Source organism: Anneissia japonica, unplaced genomic scaffold (assembly GCF_011630105.1).
Source record: "Anneissia japonica isolate Jap-2015-1 unplaced genomic scaffold, ASM1163010v1 scaffold287736_len1891122_cov214, whole genome shotgun sequence".
Taxonomy (NCBI): Eukaryota; Metazoa; Echinodermata; class Crinoidea; order Comatulida; family Comatulidae; genus Anneissia; species Anneissia japonica.
Window position 1 is genome coordinate 1,296,833 of NW_022756106.1, and position 13,191 is coordinate 1,310,023.

At 33.7% G+C, this 13,191-nt stretch overlaps 1 protein-coding gene across 1 annotated transcript in view; it reads left to right on the forward strand.

Moving 5' to 3' along the window:
• LOC117123915 (oxysterols receptor LXR-alpha-like) overlaps positions 1–11,981 on the forward strand; it is a gene marked incomplete at its 5' end in the record, with an annotated part of 14,456 nt that extends 2,475 nt beyond the window's left edge. Inside the window, 3 exon segments of the mRNA XM_033269984.1 lie at positions 8,639–8,901; positions 9,648–10,371; positions 11,242–11,981. Coding sequence (XP_033125875.1) covers positions 8,639–8,901; positions 9,648–10,371; positions 11,242–11,486 — 1,232 coding nt within the window.
• Positions 11,982–13,191: the final 1,210 nt, after the last annotated feature.

A 13,191-nucleotide genomic window follows, 5' to 3' on the forward strand; every position in this document is an offset into this window, starting at 1 on the left:
AATTATTAATGTGTAAAGAAGATTGAAAAAAGTTCTACTAAAATTAGTAAGAAGAGAAGAAAGCGTGGATTAGGTGGATAGAAGCAACAGGATAAGGTTTAAACAATACAAATATTTTCTTAAGAACTGTCTTGACATTTATAAAAACTTCTGTCTCACATCAGTTCATTAAGATACGTGCAGACAATTACAATTACAACTTTGAGCAAACATACAGAGGTCAAGATGATTCTGCTGTACATACTGCATTAATAGCCAATAGCGCACTTGTATACTTGCCTTTTTACTACGATCTGTCTCGATTTTATTGCATTACCAACACATTCTAAATGTACTGTAAATGTTTTACAAAAAAAAACAAAAAAAAAAAACCGATTAATGTTTCAAACATATTTTTTAACATATTTTATTTATATACGTATGTATATTTTACTTGATTCTGTCAAAATACATATAAATAAGACATAAATGTAATTGATAGCATTCAAAAGAAGTTGATCATTGAAATAAAATTCCTCTTGTATTGTTCATAATGTTCATACGTACATTTTCAATTACATACTAAACATTCACTTATTGATTTGATTGAATGAGATTTGATGCATAAAAATATTGAATTCTAAATCTGCAAAGATAGTGTAATTATGTGTGGTTACTGTGTTGCAGATACAACACAGAAAACCTTTCCCAGTAAAATGTTTAAAAGGTCATAAGGTCAAATGCGCAGTGGGGTCATATGTGAATGCCTTTCAAATGGGTTAATATATTATTTTATGCGAATTACAAATTGTATATCTCTAGTAATACATCAAACTGTCTTTCACTTTTAATTTTACCTGTAGCACCTGCAGCCTCATTTTCCTACAAGGTATTTTACAGAGATGTTTATATAATTTAGATTTATCTTTCCCATCAGAATCTTGTTAGGAATCTACAATTATTTGTGAATTACTTCAAGATCGGTTAATTTTTTAGCTAGACTTGCTGACTTGCACTCAGCTAATTTAATATCAACAGAAGACAAGATTTTTTTTACACATTTATATCTTTTCTTCGCATAGATGCTTTTGGCTGAAACATTCTACAAAACAAGAAAACATTTTATTTAATTTTTTCTTGGCCTGCCGCTCAAAAGCTTTCAAGAATACAACTACCAGCAGAAGACTTGATTTCAATAACATTTTGTATATTCTGCAATTTAATCAATTTTATTTAAGTTAAAATTGTCTCAAGCTTCTCAAAATCACTGTTATGAATCTGTCGGGGAAAAGTGGTAGTGATTTTATGGAATTTTATGGATTTTATGAAATTGTCTGCAAAGAAAATAAAATTAGTAATATTTTTAATTGTTTTTAACATTAAAAACATTTCAAGCAGGCCAGGGATTACAAAGCTTTTAAACATAATGGACAATATATCTAACTACAAATACAGCAAAATTTCATTGTCTACAGCCAGACAAACCCACTTGATGTAGGCTACAATATTTAGGCCCAGGGGAAGTTTTCTTTTACTCCAGGGCCTTTGGTAAATCCCAGGGCCCTTGATATTTATAAGATGACTAGCAAATGATTCATCACTGCCAGTTGTCTGCGGCTTGTGCTTGGTAGTATTAATTTTAATATTTGGAATCCCTCTAGACACTACCCACGGAATTCAGTGGTATGGTCTGTAATTACAAGTGTACAAATACCTCTACCCCTTATAAAACTCAATGGGTCAAAGGTCAAGGGCATATGCAGATTCATCTATTCAACAAGGATTCATAAAACAAAAAGCCTCATAATTATACATGTCTGTATTATACATGTATTATCAGGCCTTGTTATTTAAAAATGGCATTTGAGCTAAAAAAACACACCTATTTTTTTTTTTTTGGTGAGTCATTGTTTGGGAGAGGAAAAAATTGAAGCTTCAGTTGAATAGTTAGTATTATATCCATCTAAATAGATTTCAATCATTTGATTGGTTGTTTTTGTACCACTGGACATTAGTTATTTTACCCATGTCATCGCTTAAATTTTGTTCTATTGTGCATTTTTTTCCCTCATCTGAATCGTGCATTGCATGTTACCTAGGATACAATTACTTTTTCCGGAAGGTTAAATCCAGAAATGACGTATTTTCAGGGACTGATCCAGAGATTTTCTGACGGCAGAATATGAAGTTCATGCCCACCTTAGCCCCACCATGGTTGGTGAAAATAAGTGGTAAATAATCAAGCTCTTCTTTCGCCCGCTGCTGTATCGCCACTGAACTCATGGGGGCATTCCCTTTTTTGCTCTTTCCTCTCTTTAACTGAAAGCCACTAAATACAAATGAAAAGTGTGAGTGCGATTGCTGGCCTCAAATCACAGGCTCTGCATGTAAACATATGGAAAAGTGTAACAATTGAGACTACCTCTATAAATTTAGTTTTTGAAAATTTAGGAAATAGTTGTTAAAAAGGGAGCTTGTTGAGCTCGTATTATATTCCCATAAAAACCAGCAAAAAGCCACTAAATACAAACATAGTTTATTATAGTACTAATGAGAGCTTATCACCAAGTTGCTGGTAACAAAGGGATGTTCTCCTTGTTGGTGCTGGCTACGAAGTTTTTGAGTATTCATCAGAAAAAAATTGTAATTTATGCATATATTTATCAGGTTTTTGTGCTCACATATTACCAAAGGACCTTTTGCGTGTAGATGTTGAGAAACGTGTCGTTTATGTCGAGATGTTAAAATTCATATTTAAGAGTTCATTTATTTCTAGTGTCAAGAACTCCCAGTAGGTATCAAGTGTAATGTTCTGGCTCAATTCCCTGAAGTTCTATTAAAACAAAGCCAAGCCAACAGAGGGAGTATCCGGAAGGGAAAAAACTATTGCGTTTTGCGTCAGGTTTTATATAGCCACTACACGCACAAGCCTCGTACACTGCCTTATTATTCATAACTCCTATAGACTACTATTTTCGATATGTTTTAAACAGTGTTAACAATTGGATTATTTATTCAAACTAAGGAATATATTACTGTATTGTATCTGTTGCATGCAACAGACATTGTTGGATTAAATGTTTTTCTGAGGTAGTAGAGCATGTATGTAGGCCTTTACTTGTTTCATCCATTTTCAACATATTTGACCAAACAAATTACTGCCCCTCAATGTGTCTGTTTTTAGTCTGACAGATAAACAAAAATAAAGATAGCATGACCGACAATGTCTGTTTATGACTAGCTTATTACACATTTAGATGATATTGGATGTCGTTCTGTAGGGCAATACCAACTTCCAGGTTCGAATCTTGATGGAAATCTCATATATTTGATGGTCAAGAATATTAACATGATTGAGATGATTATCACTATGATTGTGATCATGATGATTATTTATTGAAATAGATCAGATTGATTTAAATCTGATCTGAAGTTATTAAAATAACAGGATTGCATTAACGGAAATTGTTACATGATATGCCCCATAAAAACAATATTTTGTACTATTTGTATAGTACTTGTAATTCTCCAAAAATAGCCTGCCCTACTTTTAGGTTGGAGGAATTTGACGTCACATGTTGTTGAGTAAAAGTGAAATACAAAATAAAACCTACCTATAAATCACTCCTATCTAAACTTGTTTTATTTTATTTCGGAATGATATAGGCCTGCTGGGCCAAACCTGGACACCTTTAAAATCAATTAAAACATTAAAAATTTAAAGGTTCATAATAATGGCAAATCAAACAGCAAATGTTATTGTTCTTTAGTGTATGTTTAACTTGTTCTTTATTTAATTATAAAGGATGCAGTAGAACCCCCACCCCCTCCCCATGAGACACCCCTATTAAGGGGAACTTTTTTTTACCCAGAAAGTGTCTCCTTAACCCTATGGATACCGGATTCTTTTGTAGTGCAAACCCTTGAATACCGGATTCTTTTGCAGTGTAGCTAGGTTTTTTGCGTTTTTTGAGTATACGTCGTTCTGGTGGATTTTTGGGAACTTTCTGTAAATTATACAGAAAAATGTTTCAAAAACAAAGAAAGCTTATAGAATAAGCTTTCATTTGATGTATAATTTATATTTTTAGGATTTTTTTTTAATAATATAATATAATATAATATATATAATATAATAGAAATGACAGAAAAATGCTACATATAAATCGTCAGCAAAAACCAAAAAAAAAATTGTAGCCAAAAAAAAAAAAAAAAAATATATAAAACATTCCTATTCCACACAGTTATATAATTTATTTACCCAACCTTCCATAACTATAAGCACGATCTTTCCATTCAAAAGCAACGACCACCCTCACATTTCTAGGCCTAGGCTCATCTTCATCAAGAACATCTCCGCCGTCATAACTGCTTGAAGCCCCACCGTCATCATCGCTATCAGGCACGTCTAAGTCTCGCACATCTAAAAACTCACTTTCATCGCTGTCTGAATAAAAAATCAGGTCAATCGCTTCCTCAGCTGGGTACACATCTTGTACAGCCATTTCGGAAAATTTTCGAAATTCATAACAATTTAAAATTGATATTTCTAAACATTTTTATATAAGCGCATGTGAGTTCTTCACAGATTTTGAAAGAAAAAAACTTCACGCATGCATGTTCAAAATTTCTACGTATTGGAGCTAAAATAAAAACAGAAGAGCGATTTGAAAACCACCTATTTTTTAGTCACTAAATTTTGATTGCAGTCGAAAATGGGAATTCTCGGTTTGAGGTCAATTTCGACTACAGTCGAAGACGGTATCTAGAGGGTTAATAGGAGTTCTACTGCATGCTGCAAAAAAAGGAAAACTAAAATTAATAGAGTACTGATATTAACAGCAGCCAATGTTGAATTACCCAAATACTTGCACTGTTCCAATGACTCACTTGTAAGAAGAAAAAAACCTTATAGCCAGCACATTCCCAAAAGAGATTCGTGTCAAATGTGTGTCCAATGCCATGAAATAATGGTTAAAATCAAGCATCCAGGTTCATCCGTCAGGAGCATGTGATGGTAGGAGCATGGGATGGTCGATTGTGGCTTGTGTTGGGAATTCACGCAGGGCCTTGGCTTTTAACCTGTTGGGAATACTTTGTTAATTTAAGGATTTAAACCTAACGAATAAATTGTATTTATAGATCATTGCTAATGTAAATGTAAACTATATTTTTAAATTAAAAGGTCAAGGTACGAATATATTTCTTATTTTAAGCCAATATGCTAATGATTTTGAAGGAAGTATAATGGGCAATATTGAATCTGACATTCTGATTACAAGGATTTTTTTTTTCAGGAAGAAAAATCTACTCCCTTAGGCTCGAAATGAGATTTTTTTTTGAAAGAGTATACTTGCTGTTAGATGTGAAAGGGGAAAATTACCATTTTTATATATATCATTGGATTTTTAAGAGCATATAATTAATCAGTAACCATTATAAAATAACATAGCAGCTAGGCACATTATTCTACAGATTTAGAAAAAAATTCATTTCTGGATCTGTTTGCCAAAGAATTACAGTAGCAACATTAGGTAAAATAAAACAAGGGCTAATATTTATATCAACTCATAATACTCATGAATATTCAAAGATAGTTTGACCTTGGAACTCTTTGTTTTACTGACCTCTTACCTAGGTCATGGGTTTTTCAGTGTGGAATATTATGCTTATTGGGATTATACCAATAAATGTAATTGATTGTTTTAAAAATCTACATTTTGATCTAAAACCCTGTGATAGGTCAGGTCTTACTGGCATGTGAAATGCGGACATTTTTTTTACCTGTCTTAATTCCTGTCCTAAGTCCTGTCCAGACTATCAAATTTTATTGCCTAAATATGATAATGATGACATCATACCATGACCATATGTAGGCACATCATGACTATATATGGGCATACAGTGTCAAAGAAAATTAAGTAGTCTGGACAGAGCCTTTGGTTACCTTGTGTTATATCTCTCTGCTTATATTAAGAATAGGGACTCATATCCTTGAACTTTTTAACTTTTGGTTCTTGTTGAATGGTGGTAGTTGTCATGATTGTTTTCACACTCTGTAGGGCTAGGCAGTTCCTGTATAATTCGAACAGTTAGATTCTATACAACTACTTGGAAATCCTGAATCCAAAGCCATTGGCTTGGATTTAAATGTTATCGCAAACCATCTGCCCGGTGAATTTCGCACAACCTATAGGATTATACATTATCATAACCGGGGGAAAATTGTGTAGGAAATGTGAAGTGGAAAAATTATTGAGAAAATGCATGGATGGAGAAGTTGTGTTATAATCTTGTCATCCCAAATGTAAATGTAATGTAGGGAGGATCTAGTGTTTTATCTGAATGATATAATTCCGAGAATGACCATATTACCTCTACAAATAACCAAGTAATATTTTATCTTTGGCTTTATCTATGAGTTACTAGCATGTTATTCATTTGTATACTGTGTTAGTTAAGCCAAAATGCATTAACTCCAATTGGAACTGCAACAAATCATTTTTTCTCACTGTCTTACTCGTTTGTTTTGTTTATATATTCACCGTATTTGATAAGGCAGCCCTGTTCAGCAAGGCTAAATTTTGACTAATTTTTAATAATATATAATATTATTATTTGTGAGCTTTTGACTGTTTACTCACAGAGAACAATAGCACAGAAATTATTCCTGCTCTGTTAATCATACATGTCACTGATTAAAAATTAACTGTAAAAAATAAGTTACAAGGTAGTAAGGTATGGTATGAGTGCTTACTTTTTAATACTGTACCAGTGTCCAGAGTTAAATCCATACTAGATTTACTCTTAAGATATATCTCCAATTAGAACCTAATTACTTTCTAAGTGGCAATCCCTTTTCCAAAATAATCATACACACAACACAAGATGCTCTACATAAACTTAAGTCTCATTACGAGCTTTGGTCATGGAAAACTTCAGTTACTTTGGCAGGAATTGAACCCATGAATTGGAAGCAAGCATCTTAACCAAGCCACAGTTCCACACCATCAACATTGTAGGATTTGGCCCAGGGATTGGAGGGCAAACATCTTAACAATGGTTGTACGCGTTGCGGGCTTGTGCTTCTTGTTGATCACTCAGCGTGGAGTTGTTACAGATGTCTAGACGGACCACTTCGTAAAATACTTAGACCTAAGCAACTGCAAATATAATTGTGGTTGATGAGAAACAATTAGTACATTAAATAAACATTTCCTTGTATCTATTAATTCTACTAATGCCCTGGTGTAAGTTCACCTATCTCCTCTGAAACCGCTGGAAGGAATGTGCTCATATCTCACACACTGGGGTTTCTATATGTCACGACCACATTCCGCTCCTTTTCTTGGCTGGATGTTGGATATAACAACGAAAAAACTACCGAAAATCAGTACCTGTTTCGTCATGTTTTGCAAGTTGTTTACATCCCCGTTCCGCAACCTTTTTAGCCCACGAACCAAATTAGCCTATATGTCAAGCACTCTGACGTGACCCATCGAAACTCAAAGTCAATAAAATTTCCGTCGTTTTATACGTGTGAGGGATAGTGGGAAGAACACCCACTTGATTCTTATATGAATTGATTAAAATATTATATATTATCACCAACAAAATCACTATGTAAAACCCATAAAAATGAATATATTACTTTGAATTACTCATTTAACAAAATCACGTAAGTTACCAAATTTTTCAACAAGTTAAAGACTTTTAAAAATTAATGATTAACAGACATTTTATTATAAATTCCTAAGCTGCCAGAGATTTATGGGTATGTGGAGTCATAGACACATTAAATTTAAAAATGTTTTCTCATTATAATTTGCAGCTGAAAGCCTAACACATTGAAATGAACAAAACTAATACTTTAAGGTTGTCATACCTGAGGTACAAATGTTTTGATAGTATATTTTTAACATAAAACTGTGGTAACGCACGCATAACAAAAGTCACACTTAAATTGTACTTTCGTTTACTGTAATTTAATTTCCTTTGTCTTCGTTCGTGTTAAGTAAAGTTTTCACGATCTGAAGAGATTATACGACCCATCAATTGGGTTCGTGACCCATAGGTTGCGGAACGGTGGTTTACGTCACGTAAATACAGTACCCCATCTATTCTGTACCACAGTGCTTAGGTCTAAAAAAATCACGGCAGGCCGTAAGAGAACCAGTCTATGTTTTGCAGCTTCATTACGTTAAGTTTCCGCGCAGTGCTTCTCTCTCATCACACGTCAACAAAATGAGTGAGCAGCATGTTCCCGTACCACTTCCGAGTACCCATTCCATTAGGCTCAAAACATCAGCAATAAATAGCATGTTTTAGAAATCGATCAGGTAAAAATAAAGATACATCTTGGCACAAGCCATGGTATAAGCTTGGCCTAATCATACTGGGCTAGCCCTACAGGCCTAGCCTATGATGAGAGACAGACCTAGGTTCATGTTTAGCTTAGTTAGCTAAGGCCTACCGTCTCTCTCTCTCTCCTTCTTGAATCGGGGTCGGATCATTATGGCTATTCTTCCGCAATGCCATAGTGCATTAAGCTGGCATGGATATATGCTAGTGGGTATTAATGCAGAAGATTAAAATCAATTTCTGATGTGTACTCTATGGCTATAAAGTAATATCGCCTTCTGGTTTGTGTGTATTGTAGGTGTATGGGATGAAAAGCGACTAGAAACACGTAAACCACTGGAACGAAAAAACAAAAAGAAACAAACCCAACAACAGCCACTACAACAGCAACCACAACCCCAGCAGCAGACGTCACCACCGCAGCCCAGTCAAGGACCAGTCAACCCCTTACTACCAGTGACAGACGAAAAATCTCCCAAGTTGTTGCCTTATCAAGAGGAATTAGTTCGCTGTCTGGAAAAAGCAAAAGATGCTGCAAAAGCATCAAATAAAGTTCATCAAGTAAGTGAAATATAAAGTTTTATATATTAAAAGCAATTTGCCACTAATTTATCATTTTATTAGTGCCAGCTTATTATTATTGTTATTATTATTATTATTATATAATTATTGGTATAATAATTCTATTGGTTTTCAATGAAGATTTTTTGTAAACCTATAATAATTTGTAAGTTTTAGAAATGTTTTGTAATTTCACTACTATCAAAGAAGATTTTCAAATGGTATAAAGATTTTACTGTGAATGGGAAACCCCAAAAACTTAAATTAAAATATTTAATTGCTAATTTGAAATATCATCTAGCGTAATATAAAAACAATTCAGTTTACAATGAGTTAAAAAGTCCCATATTCATTACTGAACCTATGGGAATGAGCTGTTAGCACATCGCGGCATTGTGTTGTAGTGAGGGCAGTTCCTTTTCATGCCGCCTTTTCTTCCCCATTAGTGAACCGTGTACGGATTTATACTCTTTAGTGGAGAGAGGCGAACGTAGATAAAGTGCCTTGTCCAAGAACATAGGCATATTGCACAGCGAAGGTTTGAACCCCGACCTTGGTTAAGAGACCACTCCCGATGATTTACAGATTATGAAATAAGTAAAAAAACAGTTAGCAAGTAAACTATTTTCTGCTTCTCATATTTTCAATTGATGGCAAATATTACTTGCAATAGCTCAAAAGACAGACAGTTATTATCTTTATGACGTCAATGTTCTTAAAAATCCATTTTCTAATTTCTGTTTCAGCCTAGTGGCCGATTTGATGAGATTCTGGAAAGAATGAAGACATCGTTAGACCTGGGAAGCAGAAGTAGCAATGGAAATTCTTGTTTTGGAATAAAGGGTTTTCCTTTTAATGGATGTAAACCCGAGGATAAGGGTATGCGACTTCCAAATGCACAAAGTTGCCCTTTGAACCTATCAGTGTCAGGGGAGGACGGTATTATCAATGATGTTGATGTTACGAATATAATACCACCGGGCTTTAATAACTTCAATGGACACCATCAACCTGCAATCCCGGTAAAGCAAGAGGTCATAGGGCACACTGAAATCAATTTTGATATGAGCAGTCCTGCAGATTATGACGCAAATATGCCCACTGCCATGAGAGGCCATCCCGATTCACTTTTATACAACATGACTTTAATGGGCTGTGTTATTCGTCAGACTGTAGCATTTACAAAAGGAATACCAATGTTCCGAGATTTGACGTATGAGGATCAGGCCGTTTTAATTAAAAATGCAATTCTCGAGGTGTTAATATTGAGGTGTGCGGAATGTTATAATCCCGAAAAGAATGCTGTTGTTGATGATATTACTGGGAGCGAATGGAGCTACGACGCAATGATGTCGTCGGGTTTCGGGACTTCAGCTGAGCCTACGCTGAAGTTTGTTCAAGCAGTCAACGCTATGAATCTCACCAAAGAAGAATATGCGTTACTGCAGGCTATAGCCATTATTTCCCCTGGTATGTATTTTACACAATTTGGACAATTTTTTTTTTTAAATGAACCAATGAGTGAACAGATGATAACCAAGAGGACTTATTTCCATTAAGGCTCTGTTTTTTACATCACATAAAAATAAGAACATTAATTATTGTTACAATTTTTTTTCTATGTTGAACCAAAAAAAATAAGACAAGAGTGATATGTGTAATATTTCCTTGGCAATCTGCCAACTTCTTCAATGATTCCAGACTACACCTCCAGCCATCTGTGTTTTGATGATTACAGTAGTGTGATCAGATGTCTGAAACATGTTTGTATGATCAAACATTGTCTGTTGAAAACATTTGGTAACATGCCTGGTCTAAGTGGAGGGATCTAGATGTGTATAAGAGACTGGTTGTGGGTTGGATGAATGTTAGGGAAGCATAAACTAAAACATTTCAGAACAACTTAAAATGCCTCTAAATATAGCAGTTTCTATAGGCTTATCCCCTTTGATCTCTCACAAGAATTTACCTCTGCATTCTGATCTGTGCCTGGTAGCCACACTAGCCTCACCTGAAAATTGTCAAAACTCCTATGGGACAGGTTTTGGTGTGGGATTCCCTATGGCAGCAAATTTGTTCCAATAATTCGGTTAAAATACTAAAAATGACCATTAGGTGGAGATTAAGTTTCGCATTCTCATTTTTCGCATCTCCAAGGCCGATACCAGCCTACACCAGGGATACCCTAATTTTTCCCCCACTAAAATTCAACAACTGTAGGCCTATACTTTTTATAATGAGTGGCAATATGTTAGCTGAGAATACGGATGAAAAGAAGAGATGCCTAGAATATTATACATTGATTTATATATATATATATACATTTTTTTTTGCCCTCAGATCGCCCAGATCTTGGGCAGAAAGAAAAGATAGAAGAAATTCAGAGGCCGATGGTAATCACGTTACAGAACTTATGTAAAATCACGCATCCTGATGACAAGCTCCTCTTCGCAAAGTTGATCATGAAGTTGACCGACGTACGAGAAGTGGTGACGCGACACATTAGCGATATTATGCAGATGAAACTCCCAGATAATCAATTTGAACAAATATTCCCTCTTATCAATGAAATATTCAACTTTTGATTGAACTGTTCCACCTAGTAAAAGCAGCTCTCGCAAGAGCTATCATTGTTTTTGAAATTGTTAGCTCATTATTATACAAATTATAATTTTTCATTGTGTGAAAATAAACACTCCATTCTGCAATTGGGAATTTGCAAGAGGAAATTAGTACAGTGTATTGACAATCAACAACACAACCCACCAACCTACACTTGTCCCAGAAAAATATTCATTTTGTTTTAATAAAATTTTATAAATTTGATCTTAAGAATATGCAGTTTTTCTGGGATCTATCTTTAGGTCAGATTATATTTTGCATTTTTGTACCTTATTGGTTGGGCATAGTATATGGTACTAAACAGTAGAGAGTGAAAATCTAAAACTAAAAAAAACATAATATGAATGGAACCGGATGCCCCTTTTTATGGATGCCCCTTTTATGAATATATTATAAATAATAATAATATGGTTAATTTTATTTAATAATGACTAGGAAAAAGTGCATATATAATTGTATATATACTGTCTCTTATACACATCTAGATGTGTATAAGAGACAGGGCACACTGAACATCCTCTTTGGTGATTTGTTGATGAAAAAATTGAATGAAACATGGGATTGTCACATAGAATGTGTCTGACTGCCTCTAACTTTGTGTATTTTAGCACTTGATTATTAATTTTTATGTAGTACAGTAATATGAAATTACAGTGCATCTGATCTTTCAGTTATTTGATTTGTGGTAAAATTGTAACAAACATTAATCGGCTGATGTTGAAACCTTATTAATTAAACATTCTAATAATAATTATGTTAATTAATCATTCTAATAATAATAATGATGTTATATAATCATTCTACTAATAATGATATAATAATAATGATTTATGCCATTTATATGGCACTTTTCATGGAATGGTTTGTTACAGCAAGAACAGTAACTATGCCACATGCAACCTCCTCTAATTCCTCAGGAGAATTCACTCATGAATATTCAGCGCTGATTGAATAAATTAAATCATTTGCAACCAAACGATATAAAATATTAACCAACTTCAACAGGGTAAACGCATTCAAGTAAAAGAGTGTTCTGTTGTGGCGCCGAGAAAAACGCACTATCAAACAAAATTAAAATAAAAACTGAAATTTGCTAAAACTGAACTTTGTTAGAAATAAATCAAAAATATTAAAAATGAATAAAAGTATTATGTAGATAACAGGCTCTTACTTCCTGGCATTAAGACACAATAATAGCATTGAATTATAACTGCTGCGTTTACTTTCCCCCTTCCCACATTATTTTGTATAATCATTCAATCAAATATGTTACAACACTCTTGATAATTATTCATATTTTGGATTACATTTCATTGTTTTAACGTTGGTTAATTGTGCTATTCATCAATATAATAGGAATTATATTTTTAAACATTACTAGCGAACCCCATTAAAATATGTAAGTGTATTATTGCAACATTCATTTTCAAATTTATTTATTGTTTTCTGAGTTAACAGAAAACAGTGGAACATAAGAAATGATTAGTAAGTTTAGGGGAAATATTTGTCAAGGGGAAAAATAGCCAACAATCGTGTTTGTTTATCCAATAATTGTTTTTATTTTAGATTTGTGTTCTTCACTGTTTGTCTTCAAATTTATATACATATATTTATTTATATTTTTAAAAGCTAGCGATATCATAGTAGTGTTGTGTAATTTAAGATGTG